Source organism: Salvia splendens, chromosome 7 (genome assembly GCF_004379255.2).
Source record: "Salvia splendens isolate huo1 chromosome 7, SspV2, whole genome shotgun sequence".
NCBI classification, from domain to species: Eukaryota; Viridiplantae; Streptophyta; class Magnoliopsida; order Lamiales; family Lamiaceae; genus Salvia; species Salvia splendens.
In genome coordinates this window covers 8610036-8623203 of record NC_056038.1, presented here as the reverse complement: position 1 = coordinate 8623203, position 13168 = coordinate 8610036, and the positions used below count along the sequence as shown (strand labels likewise).

At 39.5% G+C, this 13168-nt stretch overlaps 1 protein-coding gene across 1 annotated transcript; it reads left to right on the top strand.

Moving 5' to 3' along the window:
• Positions 1-7441: 7441 nt before the first annotated feature.
• On the top strand, positions 7442-11192 carry LOC121742423 (protein GAMETOPHYTE DEFECTIVE 1-like). The gene is made up of 6 exons (XM_042135557.1): positions 7442-7928; positions 8013-8096; positions 8683-8763; positions 9124-9278; positions 9383-10629; positions 10775-11192. Exons 1-6 carry the CDS (start codon positions 7497-7499, stop codon positions 10873-10875), a joined length of 2100 nt encoding a protein of 699 aa, XP_041991491.1. The 5' UTR covers positions 7442-7496; the 3' UTR covers positions 10876-11192.
• The last annotated feature ends 1976 nt before the right edge of the window (positions 11193-13168 follow it).

The window sequence follows — 13168 nt, the reverse complement described above, 5'->3', positions numbered from 1 at the left end:
AACCAAACAAGCCATAAATAGACTTCATGGACTTCACTTCCAAAATCTTGAATAATGTAAAAACACTAGAACTCCTTTGTTAGTTTTCTCTTACGCATTGGATTAGCATTTAGCAACAACCATCTTGGTGCTTACATGTAATGTGTTTGACCATCAAATGTAAAATTATGCTTTCTAACTTGTTTTGTTACTAGTTTTGTGAAATCAATTTAAATTATTTGTTTGGTTAAAGTAGCTATTGAGTTGCCTTAATTTTTTTAAAGGAGGTTCAAAGGTCCCAAGTAGGGATAGGAAGAAATACCGAAATACTATCGACTTTATCGTATCTATAAAAATACCGAAAAAAGTATTTACGGTATGATATGATATATAACGAAATATGTCGGTAATGTAATAATATAAATTTTCATATATCATAATATACCGCGTCATACCGAAATTTGATATTTACCGACTTTGCGGTATATATCTGTTGAATAGGGAGAATATATTCATTCAAGTGTGTTTAACCGGTAGGAATGATACATGCCTTAATAGGCAGGGGGATTTTTACATATGGTAAGATACAAGCTTGATTTGCCCTAGCTATAATTGGGGAGGAATCATTGTAATTGATCTCGTAATCTTCACATTAATTCCGTGAATATTTGCATATCTTCCAACACTCCCCCTCAAGTTAAGCAAGGGGATTTCCCATTCTTAACTTGCCCAATACTTCACTAAAGCTTCTTGCATCCACAGCCTTTGTGAGGATATCGGCTAGCTGATCCTTCGACTGGACATATGGGAGATCTATCACTCTTCCTTCTATGTTCTCCTTGATGAAATGTCGATCCACTTCAACATGCTTCGTTCTATCGTGCTGCACCGGATTTTCAAATATACTGATAGCTGCTTTATTGTCACAAAACAATTTACACGGCTCCTTTGACATCAAGCCGAGTTCTGTCAGTAATTTCTTTAGCCACAATATCTCTGTTATCCCACTTTTGATTCCACGAAATTCTGCTTCTGCACTTGATAGAGCTACCACCTTCTGTTTTTTGCTTCTCCACGTCACCAAATTACCTCCAACGAAGGTAAAATATCCAGCAGTTGATTTCCGATCATTCGGGTTTCCTGCCCAATCTGCATCCGTAAACCCATGTACCTCCAAGTTCCCGTGATTTTCGAACAGAATCCCGTGCCCTGGTGTTCCCTTCAAATAGCGCACAATTCTCAAGACTGCTTCCCAGTGATCAACTTGAGGTTTGTGCATGAACTGACTGACTATTCCCACGGCGTATGCAATGTCGGGTCTCGTGTGAGAGAGATAGATGAGCTTACCCACCAGTCGCTGATATCTTGTTTGATGTGTGAGTTCAGCTCCTTCGGTCAGTCGTAGACCATGGTTCTGCATCATCGGGACCTCTGCAGGCTTGCTGTCGAGCATTCCTGTTTCAGCCAAGAGGTCAAGAACATGCTTCCTCTGATTTATAAATATTCCCTTCTTTGATCTCATTACTTCAATGCCCAGAAAGTACTTTAGTAGGCCCAGGTCCTTCATCTCAAACTCGATGAATAGGTTCTCCCTCAACTATTTGATCTCGTCCTCATCATCCCCAGTAAGAATCATATCATCCACATAAATAATCAGACAGATGATCTTCTCTTCCCTCATTTTTACGAACAAAGTATGATCAGAGTTACTTTGTTCGTACCCATATTTCTTCATTACTTCTGTAAATCTTCCAAACCACGCTCTCGGTGACTGCTTCAATTCATAAAGTGTCTTCTTGAGTTTGCACACTTCTCCCACTCTGAATTCCTCATCGAACCCTGGTGGAGCTTCCATATAGATCGGTCGTGTCAGTTCTCCATGCAAGAACGCATTGGTCACATCGAACTGATGTAGTGGCCAGTTTTTTGTTGCTGCAATAGAGAACAACACGCGGATCGTGCTCATCTTTGCTACTGGTGAGAAGGTCTCAGCATAATCCACTCCATAGGTTTGTGTATATCCCTTAGCCACCAATCTCGCTTTGTAGCGATCAACCGATCCATCTGGTTTCCTCTTGATTGTAAAGACCCAGCGGCACCCCACTGGTCTAGATCCTTCCGGCCTTTTACAGATTTCCCATGTCTTATTCTTCACTAGTGCCTTCATTTCCACAATCATCGCTTCCTTCCAATGTGGGATCTTTATCGCCTCCTCTGCTGTCCGGGGAAGTTCATCTTCTTCGTATAAGGCAGTCATAAAAGCTTTCTCCATCTTGGTCAGATTTGCCGACGCGAAGTTGCCCACTGAGTATCTGCTCTTCTTTGATATACGCTCGGGACTGTATCGTTTAGGTGGAACACCCCTTGTACTCCTTTCTGGAAGAATGTACTGTCCTGTGTCCCCATTAATTGCAGCACTTTCCGTGGGTTCTACATCAGCATCATTAGGAACAATTGTACTGTTGACATTGGTTTCAGTGTTTACCTCGGATATCACTGGAGGAGGATGTTCAGATGTGGGTGACTGAGGAGGCTCTGCCGGTGACAAAACGGGCTCGGCGGCAGTGCTAGTTGGCTCTGTTGGTTCCGCCACAAAGTCGCTTGGTGGTAGCACAAACCAATTTAGGGGTCCACTTGACCTATCAATTAGTCTACTCTCCCCCTGACCACTAAGATTGGTGTAGAAATATTCGCATTCCAAGAAGTTGCAGTTCATTGTCGTTATAATCTTTCTAGACGATGGGTCATAACACCTATATCCCTTTTGATTTATTCCGTACCCCAAAAAAACACATTTTATGGCGCATCCAGAAAACTTTGTTCGTTCGTGTTTAGGAACATGGACATATACGGAGCATCCAAAGATTTTAAGGGGTAGGGTAAGAGGTTCAGGCACATTGGCTAGGGAAGACAAGAGGTTCAACGGGGTTTTCTTGTTTAAGATTTTCGTAGGGAGTCGGTTCACTAAATAAACGGATGTGGCAACAGCTTCAGGCCATAAAAATTTCGGGACTTTTGAGTCAAAAAACAACGCACGTGTGATTTCCAAAATGATCCTATTTTTCCTTTCGGCTACTCTGTTTTGTTCGGGGGTATAGGGGCATAAGGTTTGATGAACTAACCCGTTGTCTGTGAAAAAATTTGACATGTCTTTGTTAACGAACTCCCTCCCATTGTCGGACCTAAGAATTTTTATCGTGGTCTGAAATTGAGTTTGGATTAGTTTGTAAAACAAAACAAATTTTTCAAAGACTTCAGATTTGTTTCTCAAAAAATACACCCAAGTCATCCTTGAGCAATCATCCACAAATAATACGAAATATCGAAAACCATGATCCTCAGTAACGGGCGCGGGGCCCCAAACATCAGCATGCACAAGTGAAAAAAGACTCTTAACACGAGTTTCAGTGGATTTAAACGATTGTCTGTGGCTTTTCGCCAAAACACACGACTCACAATCAAAATCCTTAATATGCGAAAAATTCGGGTAAAGAAGTTTAAGATAACCAAGAGATGGATGACCTAGACGTCTGTGCAACAACCAAGCGTCTCGAGTAGTAGATCCGTGAGCCAACATTGCGGCACTGCCTTGGTGAGCCATCTCATCGACATAGTAGAGGCCTTGACGCTCAGTGCCACGCCCAATTATCCTCCTCGTCCTGATATCCTGTAAAACACAGAAATTGGGATGCATCAGTAGTGTACAATTTAATTCCTTCGTGACATGACTAATTGACATCAATTTATGCGACGGCTTGGGAACATAAAGACAATTTGATAGTGTCAGCGTCGGAGAAATTTCAATTGTTCCACTCCTCTCTACTGAAGTAAGTTCCCCATCGGCAGTCTGTATTTGGCTTTTCATAGTCCCACAAAATTCCACAAAATCCTGTCTATCATGGGTCATAGTATCCGTCGCCCCGCAGTCAAAAATCCACCGATTATCTTTTTTTCCAGACTTATGTTGTACTGCACATGCAATAGGCAGATCATGCAAAATATCAAAACTATTTGGGCTCACATACAAGTTATCACACATCATGGGATCCTTTTTCAATTTAGCTAAAGATCGGGGGGCAGGATGCATAATATGGGGGTTGCTGGGGTTCTGTTTCGAATTAACCAAAGGTTTGGGAGCATAATGCATAATTCGGGGTTCAAACTGCGATTTTCTAAAAATATGAGGGCCAAATGTAAAATTAACATGATATGGGCTAGGTTTTAGAAACCCTAGCCCATTACCTCATTCGTCGGCGCCTCTCTCTACTCCCCCAACTCGTCCGACGAAAGCCGCCTGACCGACCTCCTCCGCTCGCTTGTCGCCGCCGCCGCGTGGAGTGACGGCGTCAGTGCTTCGTCCACGAGTGGTGCTCTCTGTTCCACCGGTTTCTTCCATTTCGATAGCCAATTTTGCCTTTCCTCGTTGGCTTTTGTCCCACCACTCCGGGAATCCAATCAATTTGAAGCAGTTCTCACGGGTATGTTTGTTCATCCCGCAATTTGAACACCACAATTTCGATTTATCTGGCTTGGTGGCTCCGCGACGGCTATTGGTGGCTGTGAGCGGTTGGCTGGAGCGGGTCGGCGCTGGGTGTGTTGGTTGCGTCTGGAATCTGGTCTGTCGGGCTCCAAATCCGAGCCCCACCCCGTTAGCCGCTGTGGTTGTGTCGGGGTTCACCGATGGCATGATTTTAAGCCGAACGGCTTCTCGCTTGATCCAGCCATACGCGACATCCACTGGAGGGGTTGGACTCTCCTTGAGAATGTCCCGTCGAGTCCCTTCGAATTGGGAGTTCAATCCCGCCAGGAACTTGTACAATCTCTTCTGATTTGTAATCTCTCGATACTCACAGATTCCCTTATCGCAGCAGGTAATGGTTTTGGTTTGGCATCGATCAATTTCGATCCAAACCCCGTGTAGTGTTCTCCAGTACTTTTCCAGGTCCATGTCCCCTTGGACAATCCGACTGACCTTGTCCTCCAGGTCATATATCAGGTAAGAATCCGACGTACTCTGGTACGTCACGACCAGGCTATCCCAGATGGCCTTTGCGCTTTGGTGGTGTGCGAAGTCCGCCACAATCTCGATCTCCATGTTGTCGACGATCCAGGAGAAGACCACCAAATCGGTCTCCTCCCACTCCAGATACTCCTTATCGGTTGGCTTCGGGGGTTCCGGCACTCCGGTGATATGCCGTAGTGCTCTCCGGCTTCCGATGGCTACCCGCATCAGTCGGGCCCATAGAGCATAGTTTCTTCCATTTAGTTTGAATGCAACTGTTACATTCTTACTTGCTTTCAACTTGAGATCGCCAGTCTTGACGTCTTCTTTGTCTGCCATTTCAGGTCTTGATTCGTCCGTCACCGCCTTCTGGCCGGGACAGGTATTCAGGCGATGATGATATTATATTCTGAGCCTTTGGTAATTTGGCTCTGATGCCATGTTGAATAGGGAGAATATATTCATTCAAGTGTGTTTAACCGGTAGGAATGATAATGCCTTAATAGGCAGGGGGATTTTTACATATGGTAAGATACAAGCTTGATTTGCCCTAGCTATAATTGGGGAGGAATCATTGTAATTGATCTCGTAATCTTTACATTAATTCCGTGAATATTTGCATATCTTCCAACAATATCGTAAAATATAAATATGATTATATTTAAAATATACTCCATTTAATAGTATATTTTTAAATTATAAAATTCACCGTGAAAAACAAATATAATTATATGCTCCATAAAAGTATTTAATGATCTTTTAAATCATAAAATATTAATAATATTTTAAATATCTAAATATTCTATTTGAAAGTATGGTATATCGCAAAAGTACAGTATACCGAATTTTGGTACAACATGCCAAAAATGAGGTATTGTATCGGTATTGAAATACGTCGTACCAAAATTTTGGTAAATTATAGGTAGACTTTTTCTCATATCGAATTTCGGTAAAGTATTGTGTACCGACCCGCCCTTCCAAGAGAGTAGTATCCTTACTCAGAACACTTTCTTGGCTCATAACACACACTACACTTTCTAGGCTCATAACACTATTAGCTCATAACACCTTCTTAATCTTCTTTCTTGGCTTTCATTTTTTTTTCGTGAAATCATTTTAAGAGTTCACATCAAATGTTAATTGACAAAAATATTCGAGATTAGAAACAATTAGTGGAATGATGGGAATAACGAGCCTCGTCAATGAAAAGAAGATCTGCAATGAAATATACTACTTCTAATTCATTTGATAGTATAAATATGACATGATCCGTTAGTTAGACCGGTTGCTTGTCTAAATGTGTTATAATATCTAATTTCCTGATTTAACCATGTAATTTTTGAAAGTCCTCAATCACCATATCAAATTCTAATGAATACTCCATCCGTCCCAACTTAATTGTCACTCTTTTCCATTTCGGTCCGTCCCAACTTAATTGTCACATTGCATTTTTACCATAAATGGTAAGTAGGTCTCACATTCCACTAACTCACCTCACTCACATTTTATTATAAAACCAATATAAAAAAGTGGATCTCACCTTTCAACAACTTATCCGACTAATTTTTCTTTACATTTCTTAAAACTCGTGCTCACTCTAAAAGTGACAAATAAATTGGGACGGAAGGAGTAATGATTAAGAGATTTTCGATATATTCTAACGCATAAATTGTGTAATTCATGTGACAATGTTAATGTAGTAATTCTTAGGGATGAGACCGTCTGCTGTGCGAAATAGCACAACAGGAATTGTTGTGCTTAAAACGCAGGTCTCAATGCTCAAAACGGCTGGCAAGTTTTTTCTATTTCCTTTTTAATTTTCCTTTTGTTTACATTTTTCAGTCTTTTGTTATAAATCTGCAATATACAGTTCTCAATTTTTACAGTTGTGAAAATGTCAACCCACCCAGATGGGTCAGGTCCAATACAAAATGAGACCAATTTTTGTGTTACAATTTATTATCCTTCATAAAAAATGCGAAGAATCCTAGTTTCAATTTCTTAAGAAAAAAGACTGAAAAAGAAAACAATAGGAAAAAGAAAAAGAAAAAGAAAATAGAAGAAACTTACCTGCGTTTAGTGCCTTGAGTCCTGCGTTTTAAGCACAGCAATTCATGCTGTGCTATTTAGCACAGCAGCCGATCTCATCCCCTAATTCTTGTGACAATGTTACTGACACGAATAACGACTGCTAATTTACTAAGTTAGCAAAAATCGTTATCTTCACATTGATTCATAATAATTTTGCATATCGATTCATAATAATGTTACATATCTGACTAAAATAATAGTTGTAGTATATACAAGTTCTAATAAAACGTTACGTAGATTTGGTTAGTACTCCTACTGAGGATAGACACAAATTTTAACACAAAAAAGAAATTAGGTTACGTACTACATTAATCTTAATAGAGTAGCAAAATTTAATCTAAGTTAAGCAGATTAATAGTAATTGTTTTAAATTCATAAACCCTTTGCCCTCCCCCGCCGCGACGCCGCCATCATCCTTTCACGTATGGGATTCTTCGACTTGAACATATCTTACCGGGAATCCGACCGCCATGCCGTCGACAAACCCTCCCTGAGAGGCCGCCGCTTGAAGCTCGCCCTGAAAGCCATGGAACTCGGCTACACCGGCGTCGCCTACAATCGCACCCTCACAGGCGTCATGTCCGAATCCGACCGCTGTTCCATCGTTCTCTTCCCCATCTCCACACTCACCCCCTCCTCCTCTTCGTTCTTCGCCTCCGTCAAGTTCCACCGCGACATTCTACACGTCGCCGGTGCAGCCCCCTTCCGCCAGTACACCCGCCTTACCGTCGTCGTCGCTAATTCCGCCCAGGCTTTGGCTCTTAATTCCGGTAACCCTGTGCTGCGAAGCTATGACATCGTCTCCGTTAGGCCTACTAGACAAGATGCATTTGATCAGGCTTGTCAAAATTCGGAGGTTTCTGCATTCTGGCCGATTAACCTTGTTTGATGCATTTAAATTTTTATAATTAACGTGAGCCTTTTGATGGTGAATGTGTAGGTTGATATGATCTCTATTGATTTCTCGAAGATGGACTCATTCAGCTTCAGGCTAAGGCAGCCGATGATCAAAGCTGCAATTAAGGTTCCTTCTGTGGCATTCTGTATTATGTTGTTTCGTTTTGCATATATTTTTTGTGAGATTATCTGCAATATTTTGCTGGTATATTGTTGCAATCTGTGTAGTTTGGGCCTTATTGCAGGTACTTTTATTCATTATTTGTTTATTAAGAGTATATTGATTTAGCAACTATTTGCCAATGCTTTCTTTAGGATGTACTATGTAGTAGAACTTAGTTAAAACTGTAATTCCCTTAAGATGTTAAATCTTGCTGACAGCTAGCTTCCACACATTCTTAAAGTTTTCTTAAATTAGTTCGATTCTTGACTGAAGAGATCTGAAATACCAATTGGAGTTTGCTCCTGAGATAGTCACAACATGGTATCATAAACTGTATTTTTCTATTGCTTCGGAAAATAGGGGCTATACCAAATTTATTTGAGGATGCCAATTTTGATTCTATGTAACTGTTGGAGTAGAGAGGGTCATTATTTCCTATGTCAGGTGAAAATAGTTGTAGGATAACATGCTGGACTAATTGCTATGAACAATTTATTTTCCACCATGTTTGATGGTTTTCAGTTAATATTTTTGCATCTTTTGTGTGCAGCGAGGGTTGTACTTTGAGATCACATACTCTGATCTGATTGGTGATGCAGAATCAAAACGAAAAATGATATCCAATTGCAAGGTGAATATACAGTATTCTGCATGAGATTGTTTGTGTATGTTTAACCACTGTGATTTGAAACCCAAGCTTCCAGAGGATACATGCTGTTAATATATATTGCATCAGAAAATAATTTAATTGTCAAACTAGCCTAGATCTCCATCTGCAGTGGTTACTGAGGGTTCACTGTTCCTATATTATGTTCTAGATGTGCTCAGATTCCCTAACTTCCCAAGTTCTGAATTTCCAGGCCATGCATTGTATGCATAGTTACAATCACTCTTGTGTTTCATGAGAAATTTCCGTCTGCCTGTTAGTTCATTGCTTCTAAAAAGGTCTATTTCATTTTTATTAGACCATTCTAACTGTTTAATCTTCCAGCTTCTTGTTGATTGGACTCGAGGGAAAAATTTAATTATATGTAGTGATGCCTCTTCTGCCTCTGAACTTAGAGGGCCTCAAGATGTAGCAAATTTGTTCTTTTTGCTGGGACTCTCTAGAGAACGTGCTAAAGCAGCTCTCTCCTCAAACTGTAGGTGTGTGAGTTGCTTAAGCTATAGACATGTTGTTTGTCAACTTTGTTGTATTTTCTAGAGGAAATATATTAAATGTCCTTAATTAATTAATTTGTTGTCTTCAGATCTCTCCTAGCTAATGCAATAAGGAAAAAACATTTTTACAAAGAGGCTGTTAAAGTTGAAGAGATACCATCTGGTGGACAATCCCATACATCAAAATCTGTGTTTGATGATTGGCTCAAATGGGATCCTATTTCTAGTGGCCAGGGTGCTGTGCTATTTGAAGACATGGAGAAGTCTTTTTCTATTTCGAAAACTGTAAAAGAAAGTGTGAAAACCATCAACTTCACCTCAAATTTGAATGGCCTGCCTGCACATGGTTTCCAGATCAAAGATCTGGTATATGCGAATAAGGCATCTTTGGAGCCGTGTGATGTGGATAAACGTGCTCTTCCTGTCGTTGAGACTGAGGGGGGTGCTTCAGATAAAAAGCTTGAAAAGCAGGTTGCTAAAACTTTGCATGAACAACACCACAGCCTGCTTAAAAATGAAGATGGTCCTGGTAACTTGAATAATGAACCCGAGGGGGTTGTTGAACTGCCTGAAGGTCAAACGTCACCATCTGGAAATATTTATGCTAACTCGTACTGTCAAGATTCAGAAGTTCAATTGGGTTATGTTCCGGATGCAAAACTTGCGCTTCCACCTCTTCTAGGACGTGATCAAGTTTCCGTTGATGTTGCACAGGGAGAATATCAGATTTCAGGTTCGGGAGATTCGTCAACGTTGTCTTTTCCCACTTTCAGTGTTAATTCCGCAGATTCTGAAGAAATTATAAAGACTTCAAATGACTTGGAACACAATACTGTTGCATCTGAAACCCAAATAAAAGATCCCCCATCCCCTGTCCAGCAAGGAAACTTTTTACATAGTGGTGGACAAGTTCATATCACAAAGAGCAATACGTTAGCTATTGACAACCATGTTACTGTAGAACTTTCCAATCCCTTGAATAAATCTAGTTCCTCTATCTTTCCATTAGACCCTGGTACGGAAAATCTATTAGAAATGGGTGCATGTGCAAATGAAGGTAACAGAATGGATGAAATTCACAACAAAAGTGCCATTGAAACTACGCAAGAGTATCCCTTGGCATCACCTCACACCTCCTATGAAGATGGTTATGGTGAAGGAGGGCAGTGTAGTAAAATTACTGATGGTTCTATTAAGTTTGGTGTTGGGTCGCTTCTAGAGGGGTCTTCAAATATGATAACAAATTTTGATGAGCCAACAAATGATGACGTGATGGTCGAGTTGAAGCCAATAGATTTTGTCCCTGATTGTCAAGGCTTTGCTAAATCTCGTGCAGGTACATTTTGCTCCATCCGTTTATTATGAAATTTTGTGGGATCTGAGTTTGCATGATAAATTTCTTAACTTAATCCTTTGTGAGAATTCTTAGAAAACTAATAATGAACTCTGTCATTGTTGATTTTATTTTTCATCTGTTGCAGGAATAAATAAAAGAAAAAGAAAGTCGCCTCATCAACCTTTCTTGTTTCCATTCAAGCGTTATATGAAATCCAAGCCTTCCAAGAAGAAGCCCCGAAAGTAAAGACCAAGCTAGTATGTCAGATTATCTCATAGATTTACTTATTTTTTTGTATCAGAATTCAGATATAGTAGGGAATGCTCTGTTTCTCAAGGTTTATTGGAAACTGCTGAGGCATGGAATTATTGTATTTTGTGTTGAGTCATGTTGGGAGATGTTGCTTTCCCTATAGGGAAAAGTGTATTTCTTTAATTTTGCAACGTTCCTATTAATGTGCTAATGCCCCTCCCCCCACCAAACGAAAGCAGTGATTAAGGCTTGTATTGCTACTTCAACCTATTTTTCTGACTTTTATATAGTAGTGATAGTACCTGTGAGTGGAAGCAATTTTATATGAGTGAACAAATGATTACCAATTTCATTCCATTGTGTTTGTTATTAACATGAACTCTCAGATCTGAATAGTTCCTTTTAGCATGTTGGAAGTGTACATTCCTCTCTATTTTGTCACATGTGATCTGTAGAAGTCTATTTTCCAGAGCAAAAAGATGTAAAACATCTTACTATTTTGATCTGTAAAAAATCACGAGGGCTCTTATTTGTGCTAATAATATTAAGCGCTTATCCTACATTTCCTTCTCCTATGTGCTTGAATCTCTGATTTATCATTAACAAAGTGAATTGGACTACTGCTTCAGTGAAATGTTACTGTTTCAGTTTATATCGTTTATGGCCCTTCAGACAACCAAAGGATCATTGAGTATATGCCCTGCTTCATCAGGTTGGAATAAACTGAAGAACTATTCATAGCAGCTTCTATGATGATTTGATTTTGAAGGTTTGAGGAATGATGAGGCCACCCTACGACACTAATATTGTTTATTTTCTTAGACTTGCTGATTGGAAGCTAGTAGTGGTTTGCATGTGCTAGGGCAATATCTCACTTTCATATTAAAAACTGTAAGAGTGGCTGCTGTCTGCTACTTTTTTGGCCTTGGACATATCCTTTTCCAGCATAACAGGGACTCATTTAGCATCAGGTTAATATTCAAATAAAAATGCTGCTGATTTTATTTATTCCTTGAATTGGATCCAACTTACTGTCTCTTCTTGGCACCGTGTAACATGCCTAATCTACATACTAAATCACCACATGAATATGGAAACTCATTTTTGCATTTGATTTCTTATCTTATCTGGAAAATCTTCTCTAATAATCTGAACAGGTCACAGAGAAGATTTCTCTCCTTGTCGTTGTTGCAGGATTGGTGGGTTTGATCGCACACAACTCTCTTCAGGTACTTTTACCAATCTCATTGCAGGTGTGTTTTCAAAGTAGGTTTGATTTAGGTAAGAAGATTTATAGAGGTAGTAGAAAGGCCACCGCGGGCAGACAATGGCCGGCCTCCCCCACTTCTAGGGACCATTGTGTTGGGTACTAGACTTTATTGAAATAAAGTCCAGATTCAGATTCTGAGTCAAATTGCTTCTCTTCCTCACCTGAGCTGATTTTTGCATTATTGTAATGCTGAAATCAATGATTCCGTAACATGAGAGAGACCAAATGATTAGTGTAAAGAGATTGTGCAATCACCTGCTTTTGCAATATTAAATGTGTATTATGGCTCCTCAAGCCAAACATGCGCTTTCTAATTTACTAATGTAAGTTGGAAAAGTGCATCATGCATTTAGTAGCTTAGCATTATATATATATACTACAAACAATTTGTAACTAATGCAAATTGCAATGGTTATGGTGAGATTGTTTTTCCTGTGCTTGTGGCCCCACCAACTCTGACCTGCGCTACAATCAGTGATTTTGCCCTCTGTAGAATTTATTCGAGATTTTGTTTCATTTTGTATTTGTACGAGTATGTACTTTAAATTCAAATACAATAGTAACTCTTTTCTTTTTTAATTAATCATTTTAGGCCCACGATGACAATATATAATATTCTGTTTGTATTGTAAAACCCACAAATTTGAGATGGGATCAATATAGAGGATTTCCTTTTGAAGCATCTAATCCCACTATATGGCCCTCCAATCTAATTATCTTCTTTATTTTCCTCCCATGCCTGTTTCTTTAGCGTAGGCTTTAGACCTACATTTCTATAAAATACAATCAATAATTTTATAGCATCTAACTAACAATGTCTTTCAACTGATTCTCTTTGGCCAAGAATTTAATAACCACAATTACTCAATATTCTTCTAATAGAGGATAGCTGTAAAGGTCGACTGTTTCATGGTTTTGAAGTTCTTGATTCATAATTATCTTTTATTTGAAGTACGGAGATAATTAGATTTGTATTATGGTCTTTTACATATTTACAGAAGGGGGGAATGTTACTTA